This window comes from Panulirus ornatus, chromosome 62 (assembly GCF_036320965.1).
Source record: "Panulirus ornatus isolate Po-2019 chromosome 62, ASM3632096v1, whole genome shotgun sequence".
Lineage (NCBI taxonomy): Eukaryota > Metazoa > Arthropoda > Malacostraca > Decapoda > Palinuridae > Panulirus > Panulirus ornatus.
Window position 1 is genome coordinate 6,870,271 of NC_092285.1, and position 13,274 is coordinate 6,883,544.

General features: G+C 42.3%; 1 protein-coding gene across 1 annotated transcript in view; it reads right to left on the reverse strand.

Annotated features, from left to right (window-relative positions):
- The window catches only part of LOC139745720 (CUE domain-containing protein 1), a 224,691-nt gene that overhangs the window by 206,462 nt on the left and 4,955 nt on the right, over positions 1–13,274 (reverse strand). The window contains 1 exon segment of the mRNA XM_071656179.1: positions 7,356–8,061. Coding sequence (XP_071512280.1) covers positions 7,356–7,454 — 99 coding nt within the window. The 5' untranslated portion in view covers positions 7,455–8,061.

A 13,274-nucleotide genomic window follows, 5' to 3' on the forward strand; every position in this document is an offset into this window, starting at 1 on the left:
GATAGAGTTCTGCGCAGGAGGGTGGATGTGCTGCAAATAAAATGTTTGAGGACAATGTGTGGTGTGAGGTGGTTTGATCGGGTAAGTAACGTAAGGGTAAGAGAGATGTGTGGAAATAAAAAGAGCGTGGTTGAGCGAGCAGAAGAGGGTGTTTTGAAATGGTTTGGGCACATGGAGAGAATGAGTGAGGAAAGATTGACAAAGAGGATATATGTGTCAGAGGTGGAGGGAACGAGGAGAAGTGGGAGATCAAATTGGAGGTGGAAAAATGGAGTGAAAAAGATTTTGAGTGATCAGGGCCTGAACATGCAGGAGGGTGAAAGGCGTGCAAGGAATAGAGTGAATTGGAGCGATGTGGTATACCGGGACTCACGTGCTGTCAGTGGATTGAATCAAGGCATGTGAAGCGTCTGGGGTAAACCATGGAAAGCTGTGTAGGTATGTATATTTGCATGTGTGGACGCATGCATATACATGTGTATGGGGGGGGGTTGGGCCATTTCTTTCGTCTGTTTCCTTGCGCTACCTCGCAAACGCGGGAGATAGCGACAAAGTATAAAAAAAAAAAAAAATATATATATATATATATATATATATATATATATATATATATTTCTTTCAAACAATTCCCCATTTCCCGCATTAGCGAGGTAGCGTTAAGAACAGACGACTGGGCCTTTGAGGGAATGCCCTCACCTGGCCCAATTCTATGTTCCTTCTTTTGGAAAATTAAAAAAAAAAAACGAGAGGGGAGGATTTCCAGCCCCCCGCTCCCTCCCCTTTTAGTCGCCTTCTACGACAAGCAGGGAATATGTGGGAAGTATTCTTTCTCCCCTATCCACTATATTTATTTATTTATTTTGCTTTGTTGCTGTCTCCCGCGTTTGCAAGGTAGCGCAAGGAAACAGATGAAAGAAATGGCCCAGCCCACCCCCATACACATGTATATACATACACGTCCACACACGCAAATATACATACCTATACATCTCAATGTACACATATATATACATACACAGACACATACATATATACCCAACCCATGCACACAATTCACACTGTCTGCCTTTATTCATTCCCATCACCACCTCGCCACACATGGAATACCATCCCCCTCCCCCCTCATGTGTGCGAGGTAGCGCTAGGAAAAGACAACAAAGGCCCCATTCGTTCACACTCAGTCTCTAGCTGTCACGCAATAATGCCCGAAACCACAGCTCCCTTTCCACATCCAGGCCCCACACAACTTTCCATGGTTTACCCAGACGCTTCACATGCCCTGATTCAATCCACTGACAGCACGTCAACCCCGGTACACCACATCGATCCAATTCACTCTATTCCTTGCCCGCCTTTCACCCTCCTGCATGTTCAGGCCCCGATCACTCAAAATCTTTTTCACTCCATCTTTCCACCTCAAATTTGGTCTCCCACTTCTCCTCATTCCCTCCACCTCCAACACATATATCCTCTTGGTCAATCTTTCCTCACTCATTCTCTCCATGTGCCCAAACCATTTCAAAACACCCTCTTCTGCTCTCTCAACCACGCTCTTTTTATTTCCACACATCTCTCTTACCCTTACATTACTTACTAGATCAAACCACCTCACACCACACATTGTCCTCAAACATCTCATTTCCAGCACATCCACCCTCCTGTGCACAACTCTATCCATAGCCCACACCTCGCAACCATACAACATTGTTGGAACCACTATTCCTTCAAACATACCCATTTTTGCTTTCCGAGATAATGTTCTCGACTTCCACACACTCTTCAAGGCTCCCAGGATTTTTGCCCCCTCACCCACCCTATGATTCACTTCTGCTTCCATGGTTCCATCCCCTGCCAGATCCACTCCCAGATATCTAAAACACTTTACTTCCCCCAGTTTTTCTCCATTCAAACTTACCTCCCAATTGACTTGACCCTCAACTCTACCTTGCTCTTATTCACATTTACTCTTAACTTTCTTCTTTCACACACTTTACCAAACTCAGTCACCAGCTTCTGCAGTTTCTCACATGAATCAGCCACCTCCCTAACAACCCCATCCATAAACAAATTAAACAACCATGGAGACATCACACACCCCTGCCGCAAACCTACATTCACTGAGAACCAATCACTTTCCTCTCTTCCTACACGTACACATGCCTTACATCCTCGATAAAAACTTTTCACTGCTTCTAACAACTTGCCTCCCACACCATATATTCTTAATACCTTCCACAGAGCATCTCTATCAACTCTATCATATGCCTTCTCCAGATCCATAAATGCTACATACAAATCCATTTGCTTTTCTAAGTATTTCTCACATACATTCTTCAAAGCAAACACCTGGTCCACGCATCCTCTACCACTTCTGAAACCACACTGCTCTTCCCCAATCTGATGCTCTGTACATGCCTTCACCCTCTCAATCAACACATTCCCATATAATTTACCAGGAATACTCAACAAACTTATACCTCTGTAATTTGAGCACTCACTCTTATCCCCTTTGCCTTTGTACAATGGCACTATGCACGCATTCCGCCAATCCTCAGGCACCTCACCATGAGTCATACATACATTAAATATCCTTACCAACCAGTCAACAATCCAGTCACCCCCTTTTTTAATAGATTCCACTGCAATACCATCCAAACCTGCTGCCTTGCCAGCTTTCATCTTCCGCAAAGCTTTTACTACCTCTTCTCTGTTTACCAAATCATTTTCCCTAACCCTCTCACTTTGCACACCACCTCGACCAAAACACCCTATATCTGCCACTCTATCATCAAACACATTCAACAAACCTTCAAAATACTCACTCCATCTCCTTCTCACATCACCACTACTTGTTATCACCTCCCCATTTGCGCCCTTCACTGAAGTTCCCATTTGCTCCCTTGTCTTACGCACTTTATTTACCTCCTTCCAGAATATCTTTTTATTCTCCCTAAAATTTAATGATACGCTCTGACCCCCAACTCTCATTTGCCCTCTTTTTCACCTCTTGCACCTTTCTCTTGACCTCCTGTCTCTTTCTTTTATACATCTCCCACTCAATTGCATTTTTTCCCTGCAAAAATCGTCCAATGCCTCTCTCTTCTCTTTCACTAATAATCTTACTTCTTCATCCCACCACTCACTACCCTTTCTAATCTGCCCACCTCCCATGCTTCTCATGCCACAAGCATCTTTTGTGCACTCCATCACTCATTCCCTAAATACATCCCATTCCTCCCCCACTCCCCTTACTTCCATTGTTCTCACCTTTTTCCATTCTGTACTCAGTCTCTCCTGGTACTTCCTCACACAAGTCTCCTTCCCAAGCTCACTTACTCTCACCACCCTCTTCACCTCACCATTCACTCTTCTTTTCTGAAAACCCATACAAATCTTCACCTTAGCCTCCACAAGATAATGATCAGACATCCCTCCAGTTGCACCTCTCAGCACATTAACATCCAAAAGTCTCTCTTTCGCGCGCCTGTCAATTAACACGTAATCCAATAACGCTCTCTGGCCATCTCTCCTACTTACATACGTATACTTATGTATATCTTGCTTTTTAATCCAGGTATTCCCAATCACCAGTCCTTTTTCAGCACATAAATCTACAAGCTCTTCACCATTTCCATTTACAACACTGAACACACCATGTATACCAGTTATTCCCTCAACTGCCACATTACTCACCTTTGCATTCAAATCACCCATCACTATAACCCGGTCTTGTGCATCAAAACCACTAACACACTCATTCAGCTCCTCCAAAACACTTGCCTCTTATGATCTTTCTTCTCATGCCCAGGTGCATATGCACCAATAATCACCCATCTCTCTCCATCAACTTTCAGTTTTACCCACATTAATCGAGAATTTACTTTCTTACATTCTATCACATACTCCCACAACTCCTGTTTCAGGAGTAGTGCTACTCCTTCCCTTGCTCTTGTCCTCTCACTAACCCCTGACTTTACTCCCAAGACATTCCCAAACCACTCTTCCCCTTTACCCTTGAGCTTCGTTTCACTCAGAGCCAAAACATCCAGGTTCCTTTCCTCAAACATACTACCTATCTCTCCTTTTTTCACATCTTGGTTACATCCACACACATTTAGACAACAAAGGCCACATTTGCTCACACTCAGACTCTAGCTGTCATGTATAATGCACCAAAACCACAGCTCCCTTTCCACATCCAGGCCCCACAAAACTTTCCATGGTTTACTCCAGATGCTTCACATGCCCTGGTTCAATACATTGACAGCACGTCGACCCTGGTATACCACATCATTCCAATTCACTCTATTCATTGCACGCCTTTCAACCTCCTGCATGTTCAGGCCCCAATCACTCAGTATCTTTTTCACTCCATCCTTCCACCTCCAGTTTGGTCTCCCACCTCTCCTCGTTTCCTCCACCTCTGACACATATATCCTCTTTGTCAATCTTTCCTCACTCATTCTCTCCATGTGATCAAACCATTTCAAAACATCCTCTTCTGCTCTCTCAACCACACTCTTTCTATTACCATACATCTCTCTTACCCTTTCATTACTTACTCGATCAAACCACCTCACACCACATATTGTCCTCAAACATCCCATTTCCAACACAACCACCTTCCTCCACACAACCCTATCTATAGCCCACGCCCCACAACCATATAACATTGTTGGAACCACTATTCCTTCAAACACACCTATTTTTGTTTTCTGAGATAAAGTTCTCGACTTCCACACATTTTTCAACACTCCCAGATCTTTCGCCCCCTTCCCCACCCTGTGACTCACTTCCGCTTCCATGGTTCCTTCCGCTGCCAAATCCACTCCCAAATATCTAAAACACTTCACTTCCTCCAGTCTTTCTCCATTCAAACTTACCTCCCAATTGACTTGTCCCTCAAACCTACTGTACCTAACAAACTTGCTCTTATTCACATTTACTCTCAGCTTTCTTCTTTCACACACTTTGTCAAACTCAGTCACCAGCTTCTGCAGTTTCTCACCCAAATCAGCCACTAGCACTGCATCATCGGCGAACAACAACTGACTCACTTTCCAAGCCCTCTTATCCACAACAGACTGCATACTTGCCCCTATCTCCAAAACTCTTGCATTCGCCTCCCTAAAAACCCCATCCATAAACAAATTAAACAACCATGGAGACATCATGCACCCCTCCTGCAAACTGACATTCATTGGGAACCAATCTCTTTCCTCTGTTCCTACTCGTACACATGCCTTACATCCTCAATAAAAACTTTTCACTGCTTCTAGCAACTTGCCTCCCACACCATATACTCTTAATACCTTCCACAGAGCATCCGTATCAATTCTATCATATGCCTTCTCCAGATCCATAAATGCTACATACAAATCCATTTGTTTTTCTAAGTATTTCTCACATACATTCTTCAAAGCAAACATCTGATCCACACATCCTCAACCACTTATTTAATCTTGCGCATGTTATTTACCTACTTCCAAAACCATCTTTTCACTCTCCCTAAATTTTAATGATACTCTCTCACCCCAATTCTCATTAGCTCTCTTTTTCAACTATTGCACCTTTCTCTTGACCTCTTGCCACTTTCTTTTATACAACTCCCAGTCATTTGTACTAATTCCCTGCAAATATCATCCAAATGCCCCTCTTTTCTCTTTCACTAACAATCTTGCTTCTTCACCCCATCACTCACCTTTCTCATGCCATGTGCATCTTTTGCGCAAGCCATCACTGTTTCCCTAAATACATCCCATTCCTCACCCACTCCCTTCACGTCATTTGCTCTCACCTTCTGCTATTCTACACTCGATCTCCCCTGATACTTCCTCACACAAATCTCCTTTCCAAACTCATTTACTCTAACCACTCTCTTCTCCCCAACATTCTCTCTTCTTTTCTGAAAGCCTCTACAATCTTCAAATTTGCCTCCACAAGATCAGACATCCCTCCAGCTGTCTCTCTCAGCATGCCTATCAATTAAGACATAGTCCAGTAATGCCCTTTGACCATCTCTCCTACTCACATATGTATACTTATGTATATCTCTTTTTAAACCAGGTATTCCCAATCAGAGTTCTTTTTACAGCACAAATGCACAAGCTCTTCACCATTTCCATTTAAAACCCTAAACACCCCATGTAGACCAATTATACCCTAAACTGCCACATTACTCATCTTCACATTTAAATTACCCATCACCATAACCTGGTCTCATGCATCAAAGCTGCTAATACACTCATTCATCTGCTCCTAAAACACTTGCCTCTCATGATCTTTCTTCTCGTGACCAGGTGCATAAGCACCAATAATCACCCATCTCTCTCAATCCACTATCAGTTTTACCCACATCAATCTAGAATTTACTTTCTTACACTCTATCACATATTCCCACAACTCCTGCTTCAGGAGTGCTACTCCTTACTTAGCTCTTGTCCACTCACCAAACCCTGAATTTACCCCCAAGATTTTCCCAAACCACTCTTCCCCTTTACCCTTGAGCTTCGTTTCACTCAGAGCTAGAACATCCAGGTTTCTTTCCTCAATCATATGATCTATCTCTCCTTTCTTCTCATCTTGGATACATTCCCACACATTCAGACACTCCAATCTGAGCCTTCGAGGAGGATGAACACTCCCCGCTTGACTCCTTCTTGTGTTTCCCTTTTTAGAAATTTGAATATAAGGAGGGAGGGTTTCCTGTCTCCTGCCCCCTTTAGTCCCCTTCTATGACATGCGGGGAATTCATGGGAAGTATTCTTTCTCCCCTATCCCCTAATATATACATAGTTATTTCATAAGCCCACAACCAATTTCCATGAAAGAGTCCTATTGCTACCCAGGACTTTTCTAAAGGATCCTGCAGCCCATGGCTGTGTTACTTCCAGTAGCAGGGAAATGTAGACTCCTTTGGAGAGAGAAGTTCTTTGATGTAACTGTACTACCAGTGACATAGCAATGCCAAAGGTGATTTTTTACTCTAAGTGTAATCTCAAGCAGGGGTAGTCTGGTACCACCTATACGGACTCATCCTGCTTGAAGTTATATCACAAGAAAAAGCTCACCTTCTGCAAGATTGTGTCACTGGTAGTACAGTCTCATCAAAAAGCTTTTCACTCACAAGGAGTTTATATTTCCCTGCAACTGAAAAGAACATACCCTTGAAATGCAGGAACCTTTAAAAAACACCAAGACTCTTTCACAGAAATCAGTTCTGGGTAATCATAAATGAATATATAAACAATAAAAACATAGTTCTATCAACACTAACCCAAAGTAACATCATCTCCTCAGTTATCCCTGATTTAATTTCAGATGCTGATCCTAAAAATGAACATATAGCAGCTTACCTCAATGACATCTGCATCGACGTCTGGGAACATGGTCTTGAAGTCTTCCATAGCTTGATGGAAGTCTAACTGTGTTGCCTGACCCTCAACCGCCGCCATTCTTGCTCTGAGGCGGCTCCTGTGAGGGCGAAATTTTCTCCCAGGAAGAATACTGACCAACTAAATGCTTGTTAGCAAAAAAGGTCTTTTTAGACACTTACTGGCTTGACTACAAATATGAAACTCAACCATACAGTGATAGCTATTTTTCTTTACAGAATTTAACGAGAGCTTAATTCTTGACGATAACTGATCATGCACACTGACTACTGCAGTTCAAAATCTAATAAATCCTTTGTTGCCAGGCATTCTCACTGACTGCTCTTACTATATTCTGAGCAGCACTGATATAGATTTCAGCGATAAATAAATAAACTATAAAGATATATCTATATACTTTATATAAGTTATAGCTATTATGCCTCTTCCTAAGGAACTCGCTAAAAACAACTAGAGTTGTTCAAATCTTTCAAGATCAACTTGAGATCAACGGTATCTTCTATTTCTATGTATTATCTTCAGATCCTTTATTATCACAGCCTTATCTCTTGAGATTCTGGAGTTCGTAGTGTTGTTGTGTCACGTCCCCATGTCGAGTGGGCTAAGATGCCACACTGCTCTCCAGTTTAGCTACCCTACATACTCCACTGCCAGTCCGGGAGGTAACCTGTAAGGCATAAGTCAGTGTGATTTCACATAACAAACAACTTTCCACTAAAAATATATAAATAAGAATAAAATTTCACTTCTCACTACAAAATTTCATTGTAACATTGAGGCACCTTTCAGATTCAAAGAATACTACAAACTGTTATTTGTACATATATACATGTAAGGCCTAATAGTAGTATTTCATAAAGTTAAGAAAATAAATTATAAGAATATATGTGATTTCTTATATGATACACCCTCACACAGTAAAATGAGTCTCTTCTCACATGCATTTCATTGTATTTAAACCTAACTTCTTGCCATAAGCAACCCTTACTTGTAAAGACCATATCCCCTTAAAGCACACACTCTTATCACTCAGCAAATTTCATGTCCATAACCACACGTAACATCCCTCCTTAAGAATGGAACTGAATGATTCAGGATAAGGTTATTGCAGACAGCATACATAAATCTAACAGTCAGTATCACAACAGAGAATGCTCAACAGATGGGGCCCCACGAGTGTAAAGCTCCCTCCCCATACAGTACAGATAGTTAATTACCAACCCCAACAAAATGCCACACACTTCATTACATAAAATGCCATCCCCCTTATATGACAGCTCTGTTATACCCCTTTCTTCCCTTAAACAGTTAAGTTGTGGAATTTTCTTGCATATCAAACTCTATGACATGCCATACACCTTAAACATTAACATACTAAACCCCAGAACATGCTACACCCTTCATTACATAAGGAATCCCAAGCCATCCCATACCCTTCCCATGTCCCACATCACTGAACATATTTCTTTTTCATACTCAGTTGTCATTTCCTGCATTAGCAAGGTAACACCAGGAACAGATGAAGAAAGGCAACATCCACTCACACTCATTCTCTTGATGTCATGTGTAATGCACTGAAACCACAGCTCACTATCCACAAGAAGACCCCACAGGCCTTTCCATGGTTTATCCCAGATGTCTCACATGCCCTGTTTCAGTCCAAGTGACAGCATGTTCAACCTCTATATACCATATAATTCACTTTATCCCATGCACGCCTTTCACCTTCATGCATGGTCAGACCTGTATCGCCCATGGAAAGGTCTGTGGGGCCTGGATGTGAATAGGGAGTTGTGAATTTGGCGGATTACACAAGCCAGCTAGAGACTAGTGTGAATGAATATGACCTTTTCTGTCTGTTTTCTTGAAGCTACCTCGCTGATGCAGGTGGCGATGCTGTTTCCTGTGGGGCAGCATGGCACCAGGAATGGATGAAGGCAAGTAAGAGTATGTGTATGTATATGTGTATATGTATATATGTTGATATAATGTGTATGTATATGTGTATATATTGATATGTGTATATATATGTGTATGTATATATATGTAGGGGTATCATTTCATGTGTGGTGGGGTGGTGATGGGAATGAATAAAGGCAGCAAGTATGAATTATGTACATGTGTATATATGTATATGTCTGTGTACATATATATAAGTATACACTGAAAAGTATGGGTATGTATATGTGCATGTGTGGACGTGTATGTATATACATGTGTGTGGAGGTGGGTTAGGTCATTCTTTCATCTATTTCCTTGCGCTACCTCGCTAACTCGGGAGACAGTGACAAAGTATGATAGACAGATGTATATGTATGTGTGTATATATATATATATGGGGCAGGGTGGCACCAGGAATGGATGAAGGCAAGCAAGTATATGTATGTGTATGTATATGTATATATGTGTATATGTATGTGTATGTATATATGTGTATATGTATGTGGATGTATATGTATATTCTTTTTTTTTTTTTTTTTTTTTTTTTTTGCTTTGTCGCTGTCTCCCGCGTTTGCGAGGTAGCGCAAGGAAACAAACGAAAGAAATGGCCCAACCCACCCCCATACACATGCCTTGATTCAATCCACTGACTGCACGTCAACCCCGGTATACCACATCGCTCCAATTCACTCTATTCTTTGCCCTCCTTTCACCCTCCTGCATGTTCAGGCCCCGATCACTCAAAATCTTTTTCACTCCATCTTTCCACCTCCAATTTGGTCTCCCTCTTCTCCTCGTTCCCTCCACCTCCGACACATATATCCTCTTAGTCAATATTTCCTCACTCATTCTCTCCATGTGCCCAAACCACTTCAAAACACCGTCTTCTGCTCTCTCAACCACGCTCTTTTTATTTCCACACATCTCTCTTACCCTTACGTTACTTACTCGATCAAACCACCTCACACCACACATTGTCCTCAAACATCTCATTTGCAGCACATCCATCCTCCTGCGCACAACTCTATCCATAGTCCACACCTCGCAACCATACAACATTGTTGGAACCACTATTCCTTCAAACATACCCATTTTTGCTTTCCGAGATAATGTTCTCGACTTCCACACATTCTTCAAGGCTCCCAGAATTTTCGCCCCCTCCCCCACCCTATGATCCACTTCCGCTTCCATGGTTCCATCCGCTGCCAGATCCACTCCCAGATATCTAAAACACTTCACTTCCTCCAGTTTTTCTCCATTCAAACTCACCTCCCAATTGAATTGACCCTCAACCCTACTGTACCTAATAACCTTGCTCTTATTCACATTTACTCTTAAATATATATATATATAAACTTTTTTATATATACAAACTTACCTCCCAATTGACTTGACCCTCAACCCTACTGTACCTAATAACCTTGCTCTTATTCACATTTACTCTTAACTTTCATCTTTCACACACTTTACCAAACTCAGTCACCAGCTTCTGCAGTTTCTCACATGTATCAGCCACCAGCGCTGATACACACACACACACATATATATATATATATATATATATATATATATATATATATATATATATATATGTGTGTATCAGCGCTGGTGGCTGATACATGTGAGATACATGTTTGAAGGAATAGTGGTTCCAACAATGTTGTATGGTTGCGAGGTGTGGGCTATGGATTGAGTTGTGCGCAGGAGGGTGGATGTGCTGGAAATGAGATGTTTGAGGACAATGTGTGGTGTGAGATGGTTTGATCGAGTAAGTAATGTAAGGGTAAGAGAGATGTGTGGAAATAAAAAGAGCGTGGTTGAGAGAGCAGAATAGGGTGTTTTGAAGTGGTTTGGGCACATGGAGAGAATGAGTGAGGAAAGATTGACTAAGAGGATATATGTGTCGGAGGTGGAGGGAACGAGGAGAAGTGGGAGACCAAATTGGAGGTGGAAAGATGGAGTGAAAAAGATTTTGTGTGATCGGGGCCTGAACATGCAGGAGGGTGAAAGGAGGGCAAGGAATAGAGTGAATTGGATCGATGTGGTATACCGGGGTTGACGTGCTGTCAGTGGATTGAATCAGGGCATGTGAAGCGTCTGGGGTAAACCATGGAAAGTTGTGTGGGGCCTGGATGTTTAAAGGGAGCTGTGGTTTCGGGCATTATTGCGTGGCAGCTAGAGACTGAGTGTGAACGAATGGGGCCTTTGTTGTCTTTTCCTAGTGCTACCTCTCACACATGAGGGGGGAGGGGGAAGGTATTCCATGTGTGGCAAGGTGGCGATGGGAGTGAATGGGGGCAGACAGTGTGAATTGTGTGCATGGGTATATATGTATGTGTCTGTGTATGTATATATATGTGTACATTGAGATGCATAGGTATGTATATTTGCGTGTGTGGACGTGTGTGTGTATACACTGTGTATGGGGGCGGGTTGGGCCATTTCTTTCGTCTGTTTCCTTGTGCTACCTCGCAAACGCAGGAGACAGTGACAAAGCAAAATAAATAAATAAATGAATAAATATATATATGTAATGGTTGTTTAATTTGTTTATGGATGGGGTTGTTAGGGAGGTGAATGCAAGAGTTTTGGAAAGAGGGGCAAGTATGAAGTCTGTTGGGGATGAGAGAGCTTGGGAAGTGAGTCAGTTGTTGTTCGCTGATGATACAGCGCTGGTGGCTGATTCATGTGAGAAACTGCAGAAGCTGGTGACTGAGTTTGGTAAAGTGTGTGAAAGATGAAAGTTAAGAGTAAATGTGAATAAGAGCAAGGTTATTAGGTACAGTAGGGTTAAGGGTCAAGTCAATTGGGAGGTGAGTTTGAATGGAGAAAAACTGGTGGAAGTAAAGTGTTTTAGATATCTGGGAGTGGATCTGGCAGCGGATGGAACCATGGAAGCGGAAGTGGATCATAGGGTGGGGGAGGGGGCGAAAATTCTGGGAGCCTTGAAGAATGTGTGGAAGTCGAGAACATTATCTCGGAAAGCAAAAATGGGTATGTTTGAAGGAATAGCGGTTCCAACAATGTTGTATGGTTGCGAGGCGTGGGCTATGGATAGAGTTGTGCGCAGGAGGATGGATGTGCTGGAAATGAGATGTTTGAGGACAATGTGTGGTGTGAGGTGGTTTGATCGAGTAAGTAACGTAAGGGTAAGAGAGATGTGTGGAAATAAAAAGAGCGTGGTTGAGAGAGCAGTAGAGGGTGTTTTGAAATTGTTTGGGCACATGGAGAGAATGAGTGAGGAAAGACTGACCAAGAGGATATATGTGTCGGAGGAGGAGGGAACGAGGAGAAGTGGGAGACCAAATTGGAGGTGGAAAGATGGAGTGAAAAAGATTTTGTGTGATCGGGGCCTGAACATGCTGGAGGGTGAAAGGAGGGCAAGGAATAGAGTGAACTGGATCGATGTGGTATACCGAGGTTGACGTGCTGTCAGTGGATTGAATCAGGGCATGTGAAGCGTCTGGGGTAAACCATGGAAAGCTGTGTAGGTATGTATATTTGCGTGTGTGGACGTATGTATATACATGTGTATGGGGGTGGGTTGGGCCATTTCTTTCGTCTGTTTCCTTGCGCTACCTCGCAAACGCGGGAGACAGCGGCAAAAAAAAAATATAATATACGTGTATGAGTGCGTAAGCATATATATGTGTGTATAGGAGTGGATGTGTCTTTCTTCATCTGTTTCTTAGCACTACCTTGCTGGCATGGGAAGCAGCAGTCAAGTATGATAAATGAATAAACATTACCTATTCATTTATCATATTTGATCGCCATTTCCCGCATTAATGAGATAGCACCAGGAAATAAATGTAGAGATCCATCCACTCATATGCAGCACATATATATACATACATGTATATTCATATACATATATACATACACATACATATACATACACAAATATATATACACATACTTGCTTGCCTTCATCCATTC